This window comes from Carcharhinus amblyrhynchos, chromosome 5 (genome assembly GCF_965287045.1).
Source record: "Carcharhinus amblyrhynchos chromosome 5, sCarAmb.v2.hapA, whole genome shotgun sequence".
In the NCBI taxonomy this organism is placed as follows: domain Eukaryota; kingdom Metazoa; phylum Chordata; class Chondrichthyes; order Carcharhiniformes; family Carcharhinidae; genus Carcharhinus; species Carcharhinus amblyrhynchos.
The window spans coordinates 52,677,957-52,697,162 of NC_137328.1; the positions used below are offsets into that span (position 1 = coordinate 52,677,957).

General features: G+C 41.5%; 1 protein-coding gene across 1 annotated transcript; it reads left to right on the forward strand.

Annotated features, from left to right (window-relative positions):
• Positions 1–9,350: 9,350 nt before the first annotated feature.
• On the forward strand, positions 9,351–16,020 carry LOC145343440 (cryptic protein-like). The gene is made up of 6 exons (XM_080189676.1): positions 9,351–9,373; positions 9,458–9,504; positions 9,589–9,759; positions 10,360–10,474; positions 10,559–10,671; positions 15,905–16,020. Exons 1-6 carry the CDS (start codon positions 9,351–9,353, stop codon positions 16,018–16,020), a joined length of 585 nt encoding a protein of 194 aa, XP_080045802.1.
• The last annotated feature ends 3,186 nt before the right edge of the window (positions 16,021–19,206 follow it).

Below are 19,206 nucleotides of genomic sequence, written 5' to 3' on the forward strand. Positions count from 1 at the left end.
ACTCAATGGACCGAATGGCCTCCTTCTGCACTGTAGGATTTCAATGATTCTATGATATGGGTATGAGTACTAGGATAAGCAGAGGCATCCTTAAGACAGGCAAATAGGGAAAAGTGTGATTAATTAATGTTTGTATGCAGTGTGGTATGCTTTTCTTTATATCTTTGGTTTGGAACATCCAATTTCTAATGGCTATTTTTTAGCAATGTGCTGAATGAAGTGAGTGCTATGAGGTCAGTGACACAAGAAGGTAAAGCATTGGGACTGTTGGTGAATGGAGATTTCGCATTGCAAAAATCATGGTCAGCCCACCCAAGAAGAGGCTGTACGGGTTGCTTTCTCCTCCACATCATCTAGTTGCTATATCACCAGAGCCAAGGACTATGCCCTTAATGAGGGACTGATTATGCAGCATGGAGCAGAGCACCACAGATTTTGACACAGGGTCTGTTGAATACTGTAGGGATCATCCAAATCTCCCCAGGTTGTTTACTTCAATGGTCTGCTCTATTAGGTTCCATGTAATGGCATGACTTTCATTACTTGCATGTCACACGTCTGTGCATGGGTTGCACACTGGAGTCATGAGGCAAGTAATCAAAGAATAGCCCATGTCACCCAATAGTTACTCTTTGAATGGCCATGGTGGCTCAAATACATGTGGCACAGTGGCCAAGCTGCCACAAAATGAACACTTCATGATTGCTGCGAGGGTACCGGGCATTGTCCAACATGATTCACTTTGGTGGCCACATACCAGCCAAAAGTTGAAAATGTAGAATCTCTTTCATTTGCAATACATCTCTTAGAGTTTACACATAGCACCTGCAGAGCAACATGCACGCTGCTGATGGACCCTGTACCATGGGGAAATCTGCAGTCCTCACAAAGCCCACTTGTTGTTCCACTTGTTTCTCTCTGACAAGAGGGAATGCAAAGAGCTCAGCTTGGAGTCTCAATAACACTTACCCCTTAACCACTGTGCACAGTGGAATGGTGGTTAGCAATGCTGCCTCACAGCGCCAGGGACCTGGGTTCAATTCCAGCCTTGAGTGACTGTGGAGTTTGCACATTGTCCCTGTATCTGCATGGGTTTCCTCCTGGTGCTTCGGTTTCCTCCCATATTCCAAAAATGTGTGGGTTAGGTTGATTTGCCATGATAAATTGCCCCTTAGTGTCAGGGGGATTAGGAGGGTCAATGTGGGGATTATGGGGATAGGGCCTGGATGGGATTGTTGTTGGTGCAGCTCGATGGGCCGAATGGCCTTGTTCTGCACTGTGGGGGTTTTATGATTCTTCTGTCTTCTGTACCAGTGGATGGTAAACTGGGAGATGGTGCAAATATCTGCCTGGAAGATGCATGACATGTGAAAGCTCATGAAGTTACCTTCACAGCCAATGGCAGGTTATTGCTCTGCATTGAAGTTGTTACTGTGGCTGCAGTTGATACAGTAAGAAGTCTCACAACACCAGGTTAAAGTCCCACAAGTTTATCTGATAGTAAACCCACAAGCTTTTGGGGTTTGCCCCTTCTCCACTCACCTAACAAAGGGGCAAACCCTGAAAGCTTGTGGGTTTACTATCAAATAAACCTGTTGGTCTTTAACCTGGTGTTGTGAGACTTCTTACTGTGTTTATCCCAGTCCAACACCGGCATCTCCACATCATGGCTGCGGTTGATGTCAGATTTCAATGCAGACATCCTCACTGAAGCAGAGATAGGTGACACACTGTTCCTCGCACCATGTCACATCCTGTGATCTTTCAATCTGGATTACTTTTGAAGTTCAGTCACTTTGTAGTCAGCAACCACAGGTCCCACAACAAATACATTATTAAGTGGCTAAATTATCTTTTTTTCTCGATAAATACTGGTCAAGATATTAGAAGAAAACCCTGCCTTCAAATAATTAAAAATTAAAACAAATATAATTGGTTAGAAAGCGTGTGATTTATTTTTACACATATACAGTTCTATGCTGAATATAAACAGTAGCAGAGGGCCAACAGTACCTTGACTAAAGGCTGAAAACTGTTCTTTGGTATTCACACATTTGTGTCTGTATTGTATTTATGTTAATCCCATGGTCAGTTCTAAAATGTCTTTATTCAGTAGTTTCCAGGCACTTTGCATTGTTCTATTGAATGTGTTGAGATTGTATGTGAATAGTTGCCACTCCAGTTCTACCAAGACAGGATAATTATTTCACTTGGAATTTGTGACTTTTGAAGGGATCCAATGCCCCAAATCACGTGAAGCCAGCTCAACACTAGAGACTGGATTTGCCCCACTGGGAGGGAGAGGGGAACATGGAATATAATGGGTGCTAAGCCCACCAACTTTGTACCCAACAATCATTGGCAGACTGTCCGTTACTTTTCCAGAAATAATTAAACATTACTTGAGTTTGGTAACAAGTCAATTAACATGTACCATATAACTAAGATATAATCTGGCTGGCATGGGCGGGCTGATGGGAGGGGGCACAATGCTTTTTAAGCGAGTATATTAAAAGGCAAGAATGAAAGAAGTCATGTCCATTGGGGGCACTCTTCCAAACTTTTACCCCTGCCTTTGCTTCTTCTAACTAGCCTTCAAAACCAGTTCCCTATCTCCTCACTTGCTCTGCCTCAGTTGCTTGGTCTCTCTCCTCCCAAAAAGGCCCAATTTACCTCTCCCTGACATCCATTTTCTCTTCTTCCTGGGCCTGCTTGCAGTCTCAACAGTGCCCACTTCTGGCAATGTTGGGGCTACTGGAGATGATGTGGAGATGCTGGCATTGGACTCAATAGTTGAGTTTGTGTCTTTATATGCCCTGTTTGTGAACAGAACTCCCACTTACCTGACAAAGGAGCAGTGCTCCGAAAGCTAGTGGCTTTTGCTACCAAATAAACCTTTTGGAATTTAACCCGGTGTTGTGAGACTTCTTACTACTGGAGATGCCAGTAAGTCAGATTGGCCAGGTGAAAGGTGGGCTTCCTCCCACTGACGGACTGAAGTCCCATGAGAACCTTGTGAATCTTGGCTAGTTGCTCGATCGTGGAGGACTTCACCTCGATAGAAAGCAATGGTTTATAGCACAGGAGAACATTTGACCCATTCTGTCTCTGCTGTCTCTTTAGTCGAGCAATCCAAAACCAGATCCACAGCTGGGTTCTCTCCCATAGTCTGAGATCTTCTGCTTCCTCAATCACTTAACTTTTCCCTTACAAATACAGTGGTCTTTGCCTAATCCTAAATGTTTCATGCCAAGCAATCCTCTCTGTAATTAAGTTTCTTTTATCCTTTATGTTCACACTCTTAGTGATAAATTTTAAAACTTGCATTCGATTGCCTTTTATCGTCCTCTCCCCCAATTGAAAGAATCCCACTATCTGACCTCACTCCTCCAAACTCCAGTTATCTATCAATCTGTGCAGTCCTGACAACTTCCATGCCTTTTCTACATTGGGTAGGATTGCCAATTCTCCTGGACTATTCTGTAATCTCCAGCTAGTGGAGATTGATCTCTTGAGCAGTTATACTTTCACCATAAATACAGTAATGCATTTAAAACATGAAAGATTGAACTATATTCAATCTGAGGAAGGGTCATCCTGATTCAAAACATTGGCACTCCTCTCTCCACAGATGCTGGGAAGGCCTGGGTAGGATGCTCTTTCGATAATTGGTGCAGACTCGGTGGGCTGAATGGCCTCTTTCTTCATCGTAGGGATTCTATGGGAATACTTGCCCGATAGTTTATATTGGATTATAGACCTAGGTAATCAGTGTGAAAGAAGGTGCTGTGCAACTACGTTTTGTTCCACCTTGAAATTATTGCCTAAAACTCTTCTGACTATATCATTGTGTGCAATCTCAGATTTTAAGAGAGAGAAAATAGTCTATTAAACGTAGTATCTATCTTTTCTCATTCCTTTCTCAGAACTACTAAGCCAATGCGCAGAGTAAACGGGGCAAGCTCCTAATCTATTTCCTTGTTCCGAAAACCAATTCAATTCATGGTCCCCAGACAAGGGATTTGACAGATCCAAGGGAAGAAGAACAGGTATCTGTCCTTATGCATGATCTTACACTTGATCTTAAGCTTGATCTTAGCCAAAAGGCCGATATAATTTTTTAAATAGTGCAGCTCTGAGAATATTGTCTCACTATAGTTCATCTAGTCCTTCAAGCATAGAAGGTCATCTACCTTTAGATCCTAAGTTACTGCTCCTGGGCCTCCTAGTTGATGTGTGACAATATCCGATGTCAGCTCTGATCTACATAGGGGCCTGGGTTTTTATGGGAATAAATGCAATATTTCAGAGTGAAAGTTGGTCTTCATTACACTGGGAGGGTGGACAGCTGGAAACAAACAATCATATGATGCAACCTTGCAGAATGAGCCCACCCAAAATAGCCAGCCTGGGTAATGAATCATCCAAAATGATGCACAGTGCTCTGTGACCTATCAACATTGTTAAGTGTTTACCCTTATACACTGTGCTCCTATTTTAAAACCCAAAATTGTATTAGACCTTTTAAATGAATTAAAGTACCTGCATTCAGTTTCAGGAAACTCTGTAGTTCAATCACTGATCTCTCTATACATCTATCCCTTCTGTGCTACACCTCACAATTTGCTACCTTAAATTGCATCAACAACCTGTTTGCCTGTTCTGCTAAACTGCATGTACTTCCCTGAAATCTTGGGTGGCACGGTGTGGCATAGTGGTTAGCACTGCTGCCTTACAGCGTCAAGGATCTTCGTTCAATTCCTGATTTGGGTCATAATCTGTGTGAAGTTTGCACATTCTTTCTGTGTCTATGTGGGTTCCCTTCGGGTTCACTGGTTCCTCCCAAAATCCAAAGATATGTGGGTTTGGTGGATTGGCCATGCTAAAGTGACTCTCAGTGTCAAGGGGACTAGCTAGGGTAAATGTATGGGGATAGGGCCTCAGTGGGATTGTGGCTGATGCAGGCTCAATGGGCCAAATGGCCCCTTTCAGCACAATAGGATTCTATGATCTCCTACAGTCCGCTTCATCGTTTAGTTACTTTGGTGATTACTTTCTATCCTCAAGTCCAAATCATCCATTTTCAATCAGAACAAAAAGTGGAGCTAGATCTGACCTCAGGGTACACCACTTAAACCTTCCCCTATCTGAGCAAACTCTAGGTTTCTGATTTGATTTATTATTGTCACATGTATTAGTATACAGTGAAAAGTATTGTTTCTTGCGCACGAAATAGACAGGGCATACCATTCATAGAGAAAGAAATGAGAGAGTGCATAATGTCGTATTACCATCTTAGCTAGGGTTGAGGGAAAGAATAACTTAGTGCAAGGTAGGTCCATTACGTTGACCTTTCCCTAAACCTTTCCATCAGCCAACTTTCTATCTATGTAGTTACATTTTCTTTTATATGTCACATCTGGTATTTTCTAACAAGTCCCTTGCAAGACACCTTACTGAGTGTGTTCTGAAAACTTACAGTATATACATTACATCAACTGCTTTTCCTTAACAAATTAATTTTTGACAATCTTTTAGATTTGGCAAACAAAGCTCGGACCAGGTCTTCTCATCAATGAGTGTATAGGTTCCAAATCGAAGTTTGCTAGGTGCCATCACTATGTAAGTCCAATGGTGTGCAGTGGAGATTGAAGGGGGGGTTAGTTGTAGTGAGAATTGGGAAAGAGGAAGCAGGGAAGATGGAGCGAGAAGGAAAGAACGAGAACATAGAACATTACAGCGCAGTACAGGCCCTTCGGCCCCCGATGTTGCGCCGACCAGTGGAACCAATTTAATGACCCTCTAATCTAAACTATTCCAATGTTATCCATATGCCTATCCACTGACCATTTGAACGCCCTTAAAGCTCGCGAGTCCACAACTGCTGCAGGCAGGGCATTCCACGCCCTTACTACCCTCTGAGTAAAGAACCTACTTCTGACATCCAAACTATAATTACCACCCCTTAATTTAAAGCTATGTCCCCTCATGTTAGCCATCACCATCCGAGGAAAAAGGCTCTCACTATCCACCCTATCTAACCCTCTGGTCATCTTGTATGCCTCAATTAGGTTACCTCTTAACCTTAAATAACCTCAAGTCCCTCAGCCTTTCCTCATAAGACCTTCCCACCATACCAGGCAACATCCTGGTAAACCTCCTCTGTACCTTTTCCAATGCCTCCACATCCTTCTTATAATGCGGCGACCAGAACTGTACGCAATACTCCAAGTGCGGCCGCACCAGTTTTTTACAGTTGAAACATGACCTCACGGCTCCGAAATTCAATCCCTCTACCAATAAAAGCTAAAAGAGAGGAGAAGGGAGCAGGGAAGGGGAGATTAGTAAGGGGAGAAGGGTGAGGGAAATAGAGCAGAGAGGAGAAGATAGGGAAGTAAGGAGGAAGGGAGAAGGGGAGGGAGTAGGGGTTGAGGGTTGGTGGAGTGGGAAGGGGGGCTAGGATTGGGAATGGGAGATTCCCTGGAATTCTCATTTCCCATCTCAGTGGGATACACCATAGTCTGGATGACATAGGCTCCAGTGAGGTTGGGTTCAGGTCCCAAAAAACACACCTTTAAATGTTATTGTTATTTGCCCTTTCTAAAGCTAATTTATGAGCTAATTCCATGGCCTTGCCCCTCCTTATCTCCAATCATTCCAGTCCCACAACCCTACCATGGTATCTGCATCCCTCCAATTCTGGCCTCTTGCACATTCCTAATTATAATTGCTGCATCGTTGGTGGCTGTGCTTTAAGTTGCCTCAGCCCAAAGCTCTGGAATGCTCTCCCTCCATCACACTCCCTCCAGGTGGTACAATGGTGAGCATAGCTGCCTTCCAACAGTTGACCTTGGTTCAATACCCAGCCATTGCATTGATGATTTAATTTAATATTTTATTAATTTCAGAACAAGTGGACAGAAACAGATCTAATGCAGAATTTGCATCATAGTATGATGGGTAATGCAACAAATGAGAATTATCTTCCTTCCTGTGTTGGCATGGATTTCCTCCGGGTGCTCTGGTTTCCTTCCACAGTCCAAAGATGTGGCAGCAGGCGAACAAGGGGGCTGTCCATCCTGACTGTCTGCCCCTCTACCGCCGCTACGTTCGCGGCCAAGTGTTCCTGGAGAGGGAGCATGCAGTGTCCACGGGCGCGGTTGACGCCTTCCGCACCCATCGGGCACCGCAGGGTCAGAGGTGCATTACTGACCCTAATAATCACATTTTAATTTGATGTTTTTAAGTTTCCTTTGTACTTTTGATTTTGTTTGGGCTGTTCCCCTTCCTTTTGGGGAGCTGCCCCTTTTACTTTGTCCTGATTTAACTTGAGTTTGTTTATTTGATTTGACCATAAAAGAGGCCAAAGATGTTTAGGTCAGGTGGATTGGCCATGTAAATGTGCTAGGTTACAGGGATAGGGTGAATGCAAGGGCCTGGATGAGAAGCTCTTTTAGAGAGTCAGTTCAGACTCAATGGGCTGAATGGCCTGTTTCTGCACTGTGGGCATTCTATGGTTAAGACGCTTAGAACCTCACTTTTGGTCATCTGACCTAAATTCTGCTTATGTGACTTGGTGTCATACTTTATGATGTTATCCTCCTGCATGTACCTTGGGACCTGTACATTACATTTAAGGAGATAAATAAATATAATTTGTTGTTGTTGTTTGCTAATCTGTAAAATAATGCCTGAACACTTTGGAAATGCTGGCATGTGAGAATTACTAAAGAGACAAAAAAACCTAAAAATTAGGAAAATACTTACCATTACTGCTGAAGAAACATTTGAGAAACTTAATAAAATTTGGTTAAAGGGGGCGTGGAATGTGTAGGGGATAAGGCAAATAACATTTAATTTATTGAGCTTCTTTCCTTTTGTACAATCTGGGTTGTATTATTTGTGTCCCTCTCAAAAGAATTTAGACTCCCTACATTGAAGAAAGAGGCCATTCGGCTCAATGAGCCTAGACTAACAACAGTCCCATCCATGCCCTCCTATCTCTGTACTCTCACATATTTGCCCACTAGTTGCCCTGACACTAAGGGGCAATTTAGCATGGCCCAATCAACCTAACTTGCACATCTTTGGACTGTGGAAGGAAACCAGAGCACCTAAAGGAAACCCAAGCAGACACAGGGAGAAAGTGCAACGTCCACACAGCCAGTGACCCAAGCCAAGAATTGAACCCACATGCGTGGTGGTGAGGCAGCAGTGCTAACCAGTGTGCCACCATGCCGCTCTTTATTTTAGATAGGCTGATGAAAATAAATCCAGAGTCTGCCTGTGATTAAATCAATGAAGGTCTATCAGCATTGCAATTATGTTTCCTCCTTGGTGTTGGCCACATACTGGAAAAAGTCATTCATTCTTATGACACTAATTTATTTCCACTATTAGGGTGAATTTTGAACATACTGCCCAAGAGCATTTACTCGTTGGGTACATGAAAAGAACTGCCCAAGAGCATTGAATGGTGACAATTGAAAAAGACAGTTATCTTATATACCCAGATCATCAGCAGCATTACGCTAAATCAGTGGAGGTTTGCAAATAACTGATTAAATTATCCCCAGCAAAGGGATTAAGAACATTAAAGACAATGACAAAATAAATAGCGAATAACATTTCCCCAAGTACAAGACTTGATTAAATTGACTGAGGAAAGTGAAACTATGTAACTGGAAGTTAAAAGGTATACGGTGTAAATGGAATTAAACTATCAATACTTGCGTTGCACTATATGTAATACCGGAAAGCAGTCAAACTGTAAACCCTGATATCTTTTGCATGCTGAAGAAATATTTGCATATTTCTTCAGCATGCGAAAGATATTTCTTCAGCATGCATATGCTGTTTCTTGCATATTTCTTGTTTAAACGTCACGTCAAACATTATTCTCTATTCAGAAAATTATGAAATACTGATTCTTATAAACGAATGAAAAGAATGTCGTGATCAAAAAAATACCAACTTTCTGTTTCAATTTAAAATGGGATTTGTGTGAGCACTCGGTCAGAAAATGGAAAACATTTAAGGCAGAATTACTTTTTCGCAACGAGAAAGGAAGGAATGTCATGCTGGGAGGAGACATACTTATCAGTGAATTGGTTCTTATCTTTTGTCCTGCGAGCAGGTCGTCGAATATGAATTGTATTCTTAATTGGATGCAGAAGTTGGTATTTAAGGTGCACTGTTGGGAAGGTGGAGGTGAGAATGACCTGGTAATGGTTAATGGGGTTTGTGTTGGTGACTGTCTGGTGCTTGGGTCAGATCATTGTCCTCCAGATTCCACATTCAAAAATCTGAAACAAGCTGTTGTGTGATTGACTGTTGTTTAATGTGAAATAATGACATTTTCAGCAGTTATCCGGTAAGTTTGTATCTTTTTCGAACGACAATAAAACTTTAACCGTGGTTGGATTTGAGTTAGTAATCTTGCTCCTGCTTTTTGCAGGTATCTTCTTGTGTTCTTCCTCTTCCAGGCTGCCGGTTTTGGGGATGGTAAGTGACCCTTGTCTGCTAATCAATTTACTATATGGACTAGAGTCCATCTCCGCCGACCACATTCTGTACTGTCTGTTTCAGATTGTGGAGATGACCGGAGTTGTGAGCGACAGATGGTAAAATCCACTTTTCACAAACCACTCGGCAAAAGCCCCAAATCTCTAACTGAATTTAAGAAACTCAACGGCGAATATCAAGAACCGAATTCTTCCGAGACTGCCAACATCATTCGCTTCGTTGGCTTGACAGAGAGTAAGTTGTATGTTTGTTATAACTCGGGTTTCTGTTTAGTAACCGGTAAATTGTCAACATTTAGTGTCTAAATTTAATGTTCCAGTAAAACTGTATTGTCTTTCCAAAATCAAATAGTAAACAGCCTTACCTAGAAATAAAAGCCGAATTCTCAGCTTTCAAACCTCATTTCTTATTAACTCTTGTAACATTCAAAACGTTTTGGTTTCTTTACCTAGATTTTGAATGTTGCTATACTAATTTTAGCAGAATATGTATAGGGAGTGTACTAGTGCAATGGATCTCTTTAACTTCCTGATTTGCCCAGCCAGTGACTTTTTCGAGTGTATTACTCATTTATGTATGGATGGTGTTAATGAAGTGCCATGGTCCTTATTTCTAATAAAGAGCTGCACTTGTTACACTTTAAATGCTGCTGACTCAGGATTTATTCTCCAACATAGTTTCTCTGCGTAATCCAACGTTGACGTACAGCACATAATCTAAGTGGTTATGGCTTCACAGCATAGTCTATATATTGTATAACTAACCTACTGGCCTTGATTCTAGCTTGCTGCTTTTATAGTCAAAGTTTTGAATTAACGTGTTCTTGGTCTCCAGGCAGGACGCTGGATAGGAATTGCTGCAGGAATGGTGGAACGTGCATTCTGGGCAGTTTCTGTGCTTGCCCAATTCACTTTATTGGGCGATACTGTGAGCTGGATGAGCGCCTTAAGTAAGAAGATATTTCTCATGTTCTTTTCTTATTTTATGTAGTGTTGTGCTAATTAGACTAAATTGTTTGTCATATCTTTGGCAGAGACTGTGGCAAATTTAAAGATGGCCAGTGGGTTCTAAAGAGTTGCACGTGGTGTATGTGTAGCTATGGGAGTCTACACTGCATTGAAGCATTTGGGAAGGTTGAGGACTGTGGTAAGTGAAAATTAGTCTAATGAAGCCTAGGGTGGTGGAACTTGTATGGGTGCAGCAAATACCTCATATCAGTAGGAGGCCACATGGTCCATTAGTCTGCATTGACTCTCTCCAAAAAAAACCATCCAGGCCCTCCAGTCTGCGCTATCCTCCTAATCCTGCACATTTTTACCATGACTAATCCACCTTACCCACACATCTTTGGACACTAAAGAGTAATTTAGCAAGACCAATCCACCTCACCTGTTTTGTCAGAGTTGGTGCAGACTCAATAGGCTGACTGGCCTTCTGCACTATGGGATTCTGATTTTTGGGGAATAGGAAGAAACCCATGCAGACATAGGGCTAACATGCAAACTCCTCTGACATGCTGGTTTGTGGGCATGGCCATCTGGCGCCAAAGCCATCCAAGACCTTAAGATGGTCGTGCTCAGCCTCAAGTGCATGCAGTCTTGCGGCAGCACAAGCGTGTGGTGGGATTCTGCCCAAGCTTGGATGCAATTTCCACATTGGCCCAAAGCCTCAGTCCACCTCCTCAGGTCAGGTGCCCCATAGCATGAGCTGTCTCATGGAAATGTCCACTGTACAGGTGGCTGCTGCACACCTTCCACTATTGCATCCTCGCCTGTCGCCCAGATACACCTTGGTGGGCCTTGTTGCTGCCAGGCAGTGGAGGTTCCTTTACAGAGGGATCTCCACCCCAGGTCCCCGATTTGTAATTGGAGGAGGGTGATACATGCAGCACTTTACTACAACAGTAGGGTTCACGGGCTCTGAAGCTTGCCCCTTCTGTGGCCTTGTGGAGTCTGGACCATGCCTATGTATCGTGTCTTGGGTTTCTGTTTTTCTGAAGAACCTTTGTTAATATTCTGTTTGCACTTCAGTCCCACACTCCTGATCTAAGAACACCTAGTGTGGAGAGGGGAGTGTCAGGAAGACAACCTCATGAGCCTGCTCCTGGGCCTGACAAAATGTGCCATTTACAGGTCCAGGCAGCAGGCAATTGAGGGGGCTGTCCATCTTGACTGTCTGCCCCTCTACCATGGCTATGTTCACAGCCAGGTGTCTGGAGAGGGAGCATATGGTGTCCACAGGTGCAGTTGACACCTTTTTTGTGCCAGTTGTGCACTGCAGGGGTTGGGGTGCATTATTGACCCTAAAATCACATTTTAATTTGATGTTTTCAAGTTTTTCCTTTGTACTTTTTTGTTTGGGCTGCTCCCCTTGCTTTTGGGGAGCTGCCTTTTTTTTTTACTTTGTCCTGATTTCAACTTGTTTGTTGGATTCATTGAGGCCTTGGCCTCAAGGTCAAATCAAAGTCCCTAGCACTCAGCCAGCAGCACCAATCACTGCTGCCCTAAAAAAAAAACTTGGTTTCACCATATCCCATGATGGGATTCAAACTTGGGCCTCCGTCATCCCAGTGATAGTATCACCATGCCACCACCTGCATAAAAAGTGCATCCAGCACTTTGTCTGAATTCCTATTTGCACAAGTCCAAACTCTAAATAATAGGTGCCAGCAAGTTGTATTCACTTTTTTCTTCTATCAATATTTTCTCCTTTTTTAATTCTGAAGGAATTTTTCCACTGAGGTATAAGTCCATAGATGCTAGCTTTCCTTCCATTCTTTCAAATGGCAATTGTTCTGTGCAAGTTTAAGCAGTAAGTGGCTTAGAATCTTCAACAGCAGAAGGACATGTATTCAGTGGGTCATTCAGCTCCCTTGGTTCACTGGCTGTAAGGCGTTGACAGCACCCTTCCCCCATTGTACCTCCTAGTAGCTGCCCCAAGCTTTACTGCATCCTTCAGCATGCAATCACAAGCTTTGGAATGTGCCAGTTTGCAACACTCATTCAAGGATAGACTCTTGCACTGGAAGACTGATAAGAAGTTTTGGGCAGACCAAAGAGCATCTTTCACTGAGTTGAAGATCTTTCGCTAACAAATGTTTCTCTCTGCGTCCCTGGGAACAGCCCATAGAATTCCTACAGGGCAGAAAGAGGCCATCTGACCCATTGAGTCTGCACCAACCACAATTCCACCCAAGCCCTACCCCCAAATCCCTAATTTACCTGCTAATCTCTAACCTAAGCATCTCAGGCTACTAAGGGACCTTTTTTAGCATGGCCAATCAACCTAACCCACACATCTTTGGACTGGGAGGAAACCCACACAGACATGAGAATGTTGAAACTCCAGTGATCCAAGTTGGGAATTGAATCCAGGTCCCTGGAGCTGTGAAGCAACAGTGCTAACCACTGCTTCTGTGCCACAGAGCACAGTCCTGTCATGGAGCTGCTTGGGATCAATCTCAAACTACTCTTCTCTCCCAACCTACTCTGCAAAGACACATTCCATAAGGTGAACAATAATCCCTTCTCCACTACTGTCACTTCAAGGGCAACATGCAGATGAGGTGAGACTCAGCTTTGAGGAAGGATCTGACAGGGGCTTTCTCTCACCACCAGCCAAACTACATTTTGGTGCTGTTTTGAAAGTCTGTTTGGGATCCATCATCCTTTTTCTCTGTAGACCTCTAGAATGTCATGTGCAGACCACTGCCTGGTCAAGTGTTCTTCTGCATAAACGTGTCTACATTTGGACAGATAGTATGGGCAGGTCCAACTACTTGGAGAATGCCACAGCAGTGGTCAGACTTATCCTTTGACACTGATCAACCCATAGCCTAGTGCAGCCACCTCCCACTGATCCATTATTGTGCCCATTAACTGGTTTGCCCAGTGAACAAAAGACAGTCTCATTCAAATATGCCTTGTCTAAATCTAAACTTTTAATCATTAATATGTTCATGCACACTTAGGCTATGACTAAATCTGACTCACTGCTAAATTTAATATGGCATAGCATCTTGTTGACACAAGAACATAGTCTGCTCACTTCCCCTAGTGCTTTTGCTATGTGCTTGACTAATCTCTACATTTATGCAATCTACCATTTACATCTATATATACCTGCACTCCCAGGTACTGGAAAATCCCAAGTGTCCCTCTAATCCCTAGTTTAAGTAGGCCCTTTAATTACCCTGATTGTCTGCTCACCTTGTAGAGCAGCTAGGCTTATTTAGGATAAAACTTTAACCTGTCTCTCTACTTTAATGTTTTGCTCTCCTGTTTTAATTACTACTTGAAGTTGTCATATGTAGTTGACTGTTACTCTATTGACTTTTAATCTCTTCTCTAGTTATACAAACTTTCCAGGAGTCCTTGTATCATTCCACAAGGACCATTCTTTGTGAATCTCAGCAATATTTATATTGAAAGTTCATTGGAAGCAAATTGGATCTTGTTCATGTATTCAAGCAAGTGCCACTAGATAGTGGTGAGCAATGGAGCATCATCAGGATTTCTATCTGCCACACCCTTTTTCTCTGCTCATTTGAGATGACTGAAGTCAGTTGATCATATTGAAACTGGTTAGCTTGAGGCCAACTATCAAATGGTTTGTTAATCCATCTGTGACATGAGTTGCTGTTCTGAACTACAGCTTCATTTCTATAGAATTTGATTAAATCTCCCAGGGAGAGTATCATGGGAGTATGAGCCCTGGTAAAGGTTATTGGGTGACTACCAGGACTTCCTAGAAGATTGGGGGAAATAGTTTTGATGCCAGACACATTAGGACAGATGACCAAAAGTTGATTTGAGGAACAGTGTGGGAATTCCAGAGCTTGAGATCCAGGCAACTGAAGGCCTGTGTGCCACAATGATGGGTTGACCATCAGAGAAGATCAAGAATATCTTGGACTGTGCTGTACACAAAATACAAGTCAGCAAGCACAGGCATGATGGATAAATGGGGCTTGGACTGAGTATGTGTACAAGATGTTTGGCTGACTTCATCCAGTAGAAGATGGAAAGCTACTCAGGAAATCAACAACAAGCTTTAAGCCTGGAAGGGAAAAAGCACATGAAAGAGGGATACAGAAAACACAAGAAGGATGGAGTTGAGGTGGCTAGGGAACAGTTTGTGACAGGGATTGAAGACAATAGCTTCCCTTGGACAGTTCATCCATTTTTTTATGTCACTTGTATGACAAATCAAAGCAGAGGTGTTGGTAAAGCTGCAGTCCATATGTAGGACCTGCTTGTCCCACATATGGGACATCTTCCAAGGAACAATATGGAGGGGGCAAGGATAGGTTCTGAAGGAGCTTGGTAGTTGTGTAAATGGGAAGAAATGCCATAGGAAGTGATTCCCTGGTTACAGCTGGTTCTATTGTCTATACAGATGAGAACAGTCCAATCCAGCTGGACAATGGGAGAAGGTAGTGTGGTTTATGTCAAAGGCTGAAGACCAATTGAGAAAAGTTAGCTTATAACTTGTCATTAGGGGAGTCAAGACTGTTTGTTTAAGTTGATGACTTGAAAGGGAAAGCCAGACAGTATTTGAAAAGTGAGCCATTAATTGGGGCGGGGGAGGAAGAAATAGAAAATGCTTGAAATAGTGAGTCTCACAGCATCTGCAGAGTTAACACTTTGGGCCAGTGACATTTCATTGAAATGGAGGATGCTGCCAGACCTTTTACCAAAATTTTCAATTTTTAGCATCTGCAGTATTTTGCTCTTTATTTTATGCAGTGATTTTTTTTGATTAAAAATCCTAAATTGAGAAACCAAAAGAATGCTGGAAAATCTTATCAGGTCTGACAGCATATGTAAGAAGAGAAAGGAGCTGATCATTTGATCCCAAATGACCCTTTGTCAAAGCCCTGTGTATCAGCTTTGACAAAAATCTGGACTCAATTGGCTCTTTTTATCTCTTTACAGATGTTGCTGGGTCTGAGATTTTCCAGTGTTTTCTCTTTTGGTTTCAAATTCCAGCATCACAACTTGCTTTTATCTCAAGTTTTAGTTTGCAAATAAACCATGACACCCATCAATGAATGGATCTAAATTCACTGCCCCTTCCCCAAGAATATTTGATATGCATAGTTTCAGAAGTACTTCCTACTGTTCAATGGTTCCTTCCTCATTTCCTGTCCAGACTTGCTTGATGGCTGCTATTTTCTATTCTGTCACATAGTTTAACTGTTGGAAACCTCATTAGCCTGATAATTTACATGAAAATGCAACACTAGGAAATATTGTCTGGCACCATTGACCTATTAGTTATAAATGTTTCCAATTGACCTGAACCTATGCAGAGATACTTTATTCTCTCCAATCCTTGCATGTTAAACAAGTGACATCTCATTATTTTTACATTCTAGATCCAGACTGGGAAGATTACTATGAGACATTGACTGCTGATGCCTCTGGCCTGATACTAACAAGATCCCTGCTGCTGCTGCCTGTGATTTGCCTTGCCATAGCATTTGTATTATGAATTTCATAAAATTTATATAGCACAAAATGTTTAATATATTGGCAGGCCCTTGGCTATGGCATTGCTTCATTTGGTGGAAATTTCTCCATCTCCTTAGACACCAATCATTTCTAGCACATGATGCAAGTGACTTCATTCAAAAGGCTAGGTAGTGAATTTTGACAAACTATTCAAAGTACAACACAGCCAAGTCTTTTACCTGAAGTCTTGTAACATATCCACACTGGTATTTCCTGTACTTGGGGTGGGATAATCAGACATTAGAATTCCATTGCTGCTTTTCTCCATCCACCACCCTGAAAATGTGAAGCCAAATTTAGCACTGGTTACAACGCTTAGAATTATCCTGAAATGATGTTTTGCCCATCTGAATTAATTTCTTCCCCTCTTTGCCCCCAGAATATTGGGCAATGGTAATGTAAGTACTCTAAAATGTTATGCAACAGCCCTGACTTCTAATGTGGAGAGAAAATGTTCAGTTGCAAACAATGCATGTCTTTATGTAAAGTGGTTTCTGTGTAATATATTGTTGATAGCCTTATTCAATCATGTACTGAGATCAGGAGTCAATGGCAATACTTTGTAAAGCAGTGCCATATGAAAGCCACTTCACTGAAGTTGGAAAATAATATTTGTGAAATATTTAAGTACAAATTTAATACTTCCAATGCTGTAAATGCTAGTTTTAACTTGTAAATCTTTGATCAGTTTTAATTAGTATGTTGCTAATTTTTCTGTAAATGGTTTGTTTTAATGTCTGGCAGTAAAGCCAGAAATAAGATGCAATTAAACGTCATTCCCATCCACATTTACTTGGAACTGAAAGTGTTTTTCTGGGGATGTCTGGTTACACCTGAAGATGGGGCAGTCCTTTAGTCTTGTGTGTGTAAAAAAAAAGGGTGTCAACAGACAAAGTATTGCTGCCATCTAGTGGATAATTGATTTTCCTCAGTCCAGCCAAATGATCTTTCTCTTTTTAAGAACTACAAAGACTGAGTCTGGCAGTATCAGTGGAGAGAAATACTTCTAGTTGAGGCCTTTTATCAGAACTCCACTTTTCATTTTTGTATTTAAAGGCAGAAAATATTCAACTTTCTAGTGCTGAGTTGGGCACTAGTCTGAATCACAGAAGTACAACATGAATGCTGATTCAATAGACAACCTATGTCTATGGAACCTTACAATTTATCTTGATGTTTAAGATTTATATTGGGGAATGTCTTCCCCAAAAACTAATTTCAACCATTGGTTTTTGCAATAGGATAGAATAAAAAAATTCCCAGGAATATCAATGTTTGAAGTCAACTTGCATTAACAATGGTTAATGCAAGCTGAAGACCCTTTGCACCTAATACTGAATAATATGGAAAACTTCCAGTGGAGTATATTGTCAATCAAGGACAGTCTGGAGTTACTGACAGCAAAAAGAGCCTCTCATCTGTTTGCATGCAGGATTAAAGCTTGGTGATGCCAAGACCATTACTGTGGAGGGGGAATGCATCCCAGAAAGTTCATTTTAAGGCTGCTTTCAGCTGCAACATCTGGACAAAGGTATTCTGACAGCTCAACACTAGATTTTCCTGCAATCCTTTGAGTTTATTTCAATTTGGTGTCCAAAACCCATATTTGTTGTACAACAATCTCTATGTTGTATAGAGGCTGCCAACCAGCATCCTTTTTGCTGAGGATTCAAGGAGATGGCATGCTGCCACTCCAGGATAACTAATGCATCCTTTGGCAAGAAAATGCTACAACCTATAATGGCTTCAGGCAACAGATCTGTAGTTCCCCATTTTCTCTCACTATTAAATAGTGGGGTTATATTTGCTACATCCCAATTTAGGAACTCTTAGGATCTATAGAAATTTAAAAAATAACCACTAATGTTTTCACTATCTCAGACACTTTTTTCAATATTCTTGGATGTAGATCATCAAGTCTAAGGAATTACCATTAATTTTTCTAAAAACTCCATTTTAAGTTCCTTCTCACTGACTCTTATTCCTGAGGATTTTTGTGTCTTCCATGAAGACAGTCATTCCCCATAAATTCTCCTGTCTCTGCCTATACTGCTCCCACATTTTTTTTTCTTTGCTAATCTCTTTTCCTTTTGAAGTACCTACAAAAGCTTTTCAATTTTTGCTATTTGTTGTTTGTCGACCCTCCTCTCTGGTAATTTGTTGGATCACCTTTTGTACCACAATGTAAATTTTGTGAACTGTTTTAATTCTTTAAATTAGATGTTGCCTGTCCATCATACCTATTAATGCACTTTAAATTTACCACTGCCAATTTGCCTTTTGTATGTTGTGGTTTCCTTCATTTAGATTTAAGATCTTAGTTTTGAATTTAAAATATCACTTTCAAACTTGATGTAATATTCATTAGTTTGTAATCTCTGGAAAGTGATTATTAGCCACCTCTTTTGCACAATACTATATCTAAAATAGTCTGTTCTCCTGGTTGGTTCCTCAATATACTGTTATAGGAAAAATATCTTGTATACTTGCCAGGAGTTCATCCTCCACAGCACCAGTTTAGTTATGTTTACTCAGTGTCTATATTTAGATTGAAATACCCAATAACTGAAAGTTGTTCAAAAAAAGTTGTAAGAATAAGCCCAGCCAGCATAGATCAGTCAGTTTAATTTGTGTTTTCAAGCTTCCAGAATTGTTTGGGATCAAGTTAGCAGTCATTTGGAAGTGTGGCTTGATTCGTTAAACACAATTTCCATGCGGTAGAGGCAGCAGCTATCCTTAACACAATGTTTTGAGGAGCAAGTGAAACATAAGACTGTGGACCAGGTGTTGGTAAATGGGACTAGAACAGATGGATGCTTGATGGCCAGTGCAGACATGATGGGCCAAAGGGCCTCTGTTGCAAGCTGACAATACATTACCCTTGTTGAGTATACCTCTAATTTCCTGATTTATGCCATTCCTACATCACCACAACTGGCTCAAACAACTCACAATGTTTCATACTCTTTGCTGTTTCTCAGCTCCACCCAAACTGATTCTACATCTGGATCTTCTGATCTAAGATCCACTCTCTCATACTGATTTCATCTTTTTGCTAAAACCTTGACTTTTTTCCTTTTTTTTGGCCTATAGTCCCTAAATATAGAACATCCTTGATCAATTATGGCAATAGATCATATGTTTACTAGCATTTGTGCTATTAATT

Bases quoted from the DNA above. Each gene is read 5' to 3' on its own strand.
- LOC145343440 (XM_080189676.1), top strand. From the start codon at position 9,351: ATGACATTTTCAGCAGTTATCCG. The intron at 9,760-10,359 runs GTAAGTTGTATG...CTTGGTCTCCAG, and splicing joins CTTCGTTGGCTTGACAGAGA to GCAGGACGCTGGATAGGAAT. The intron at 10,672-15,904 runs GTAAGTGAAAAT...TTTACATTCTAG, and splicing joins TGGGAAGGTTGAGGACTGTG to ATCCAGACTGGGAAGATTAC.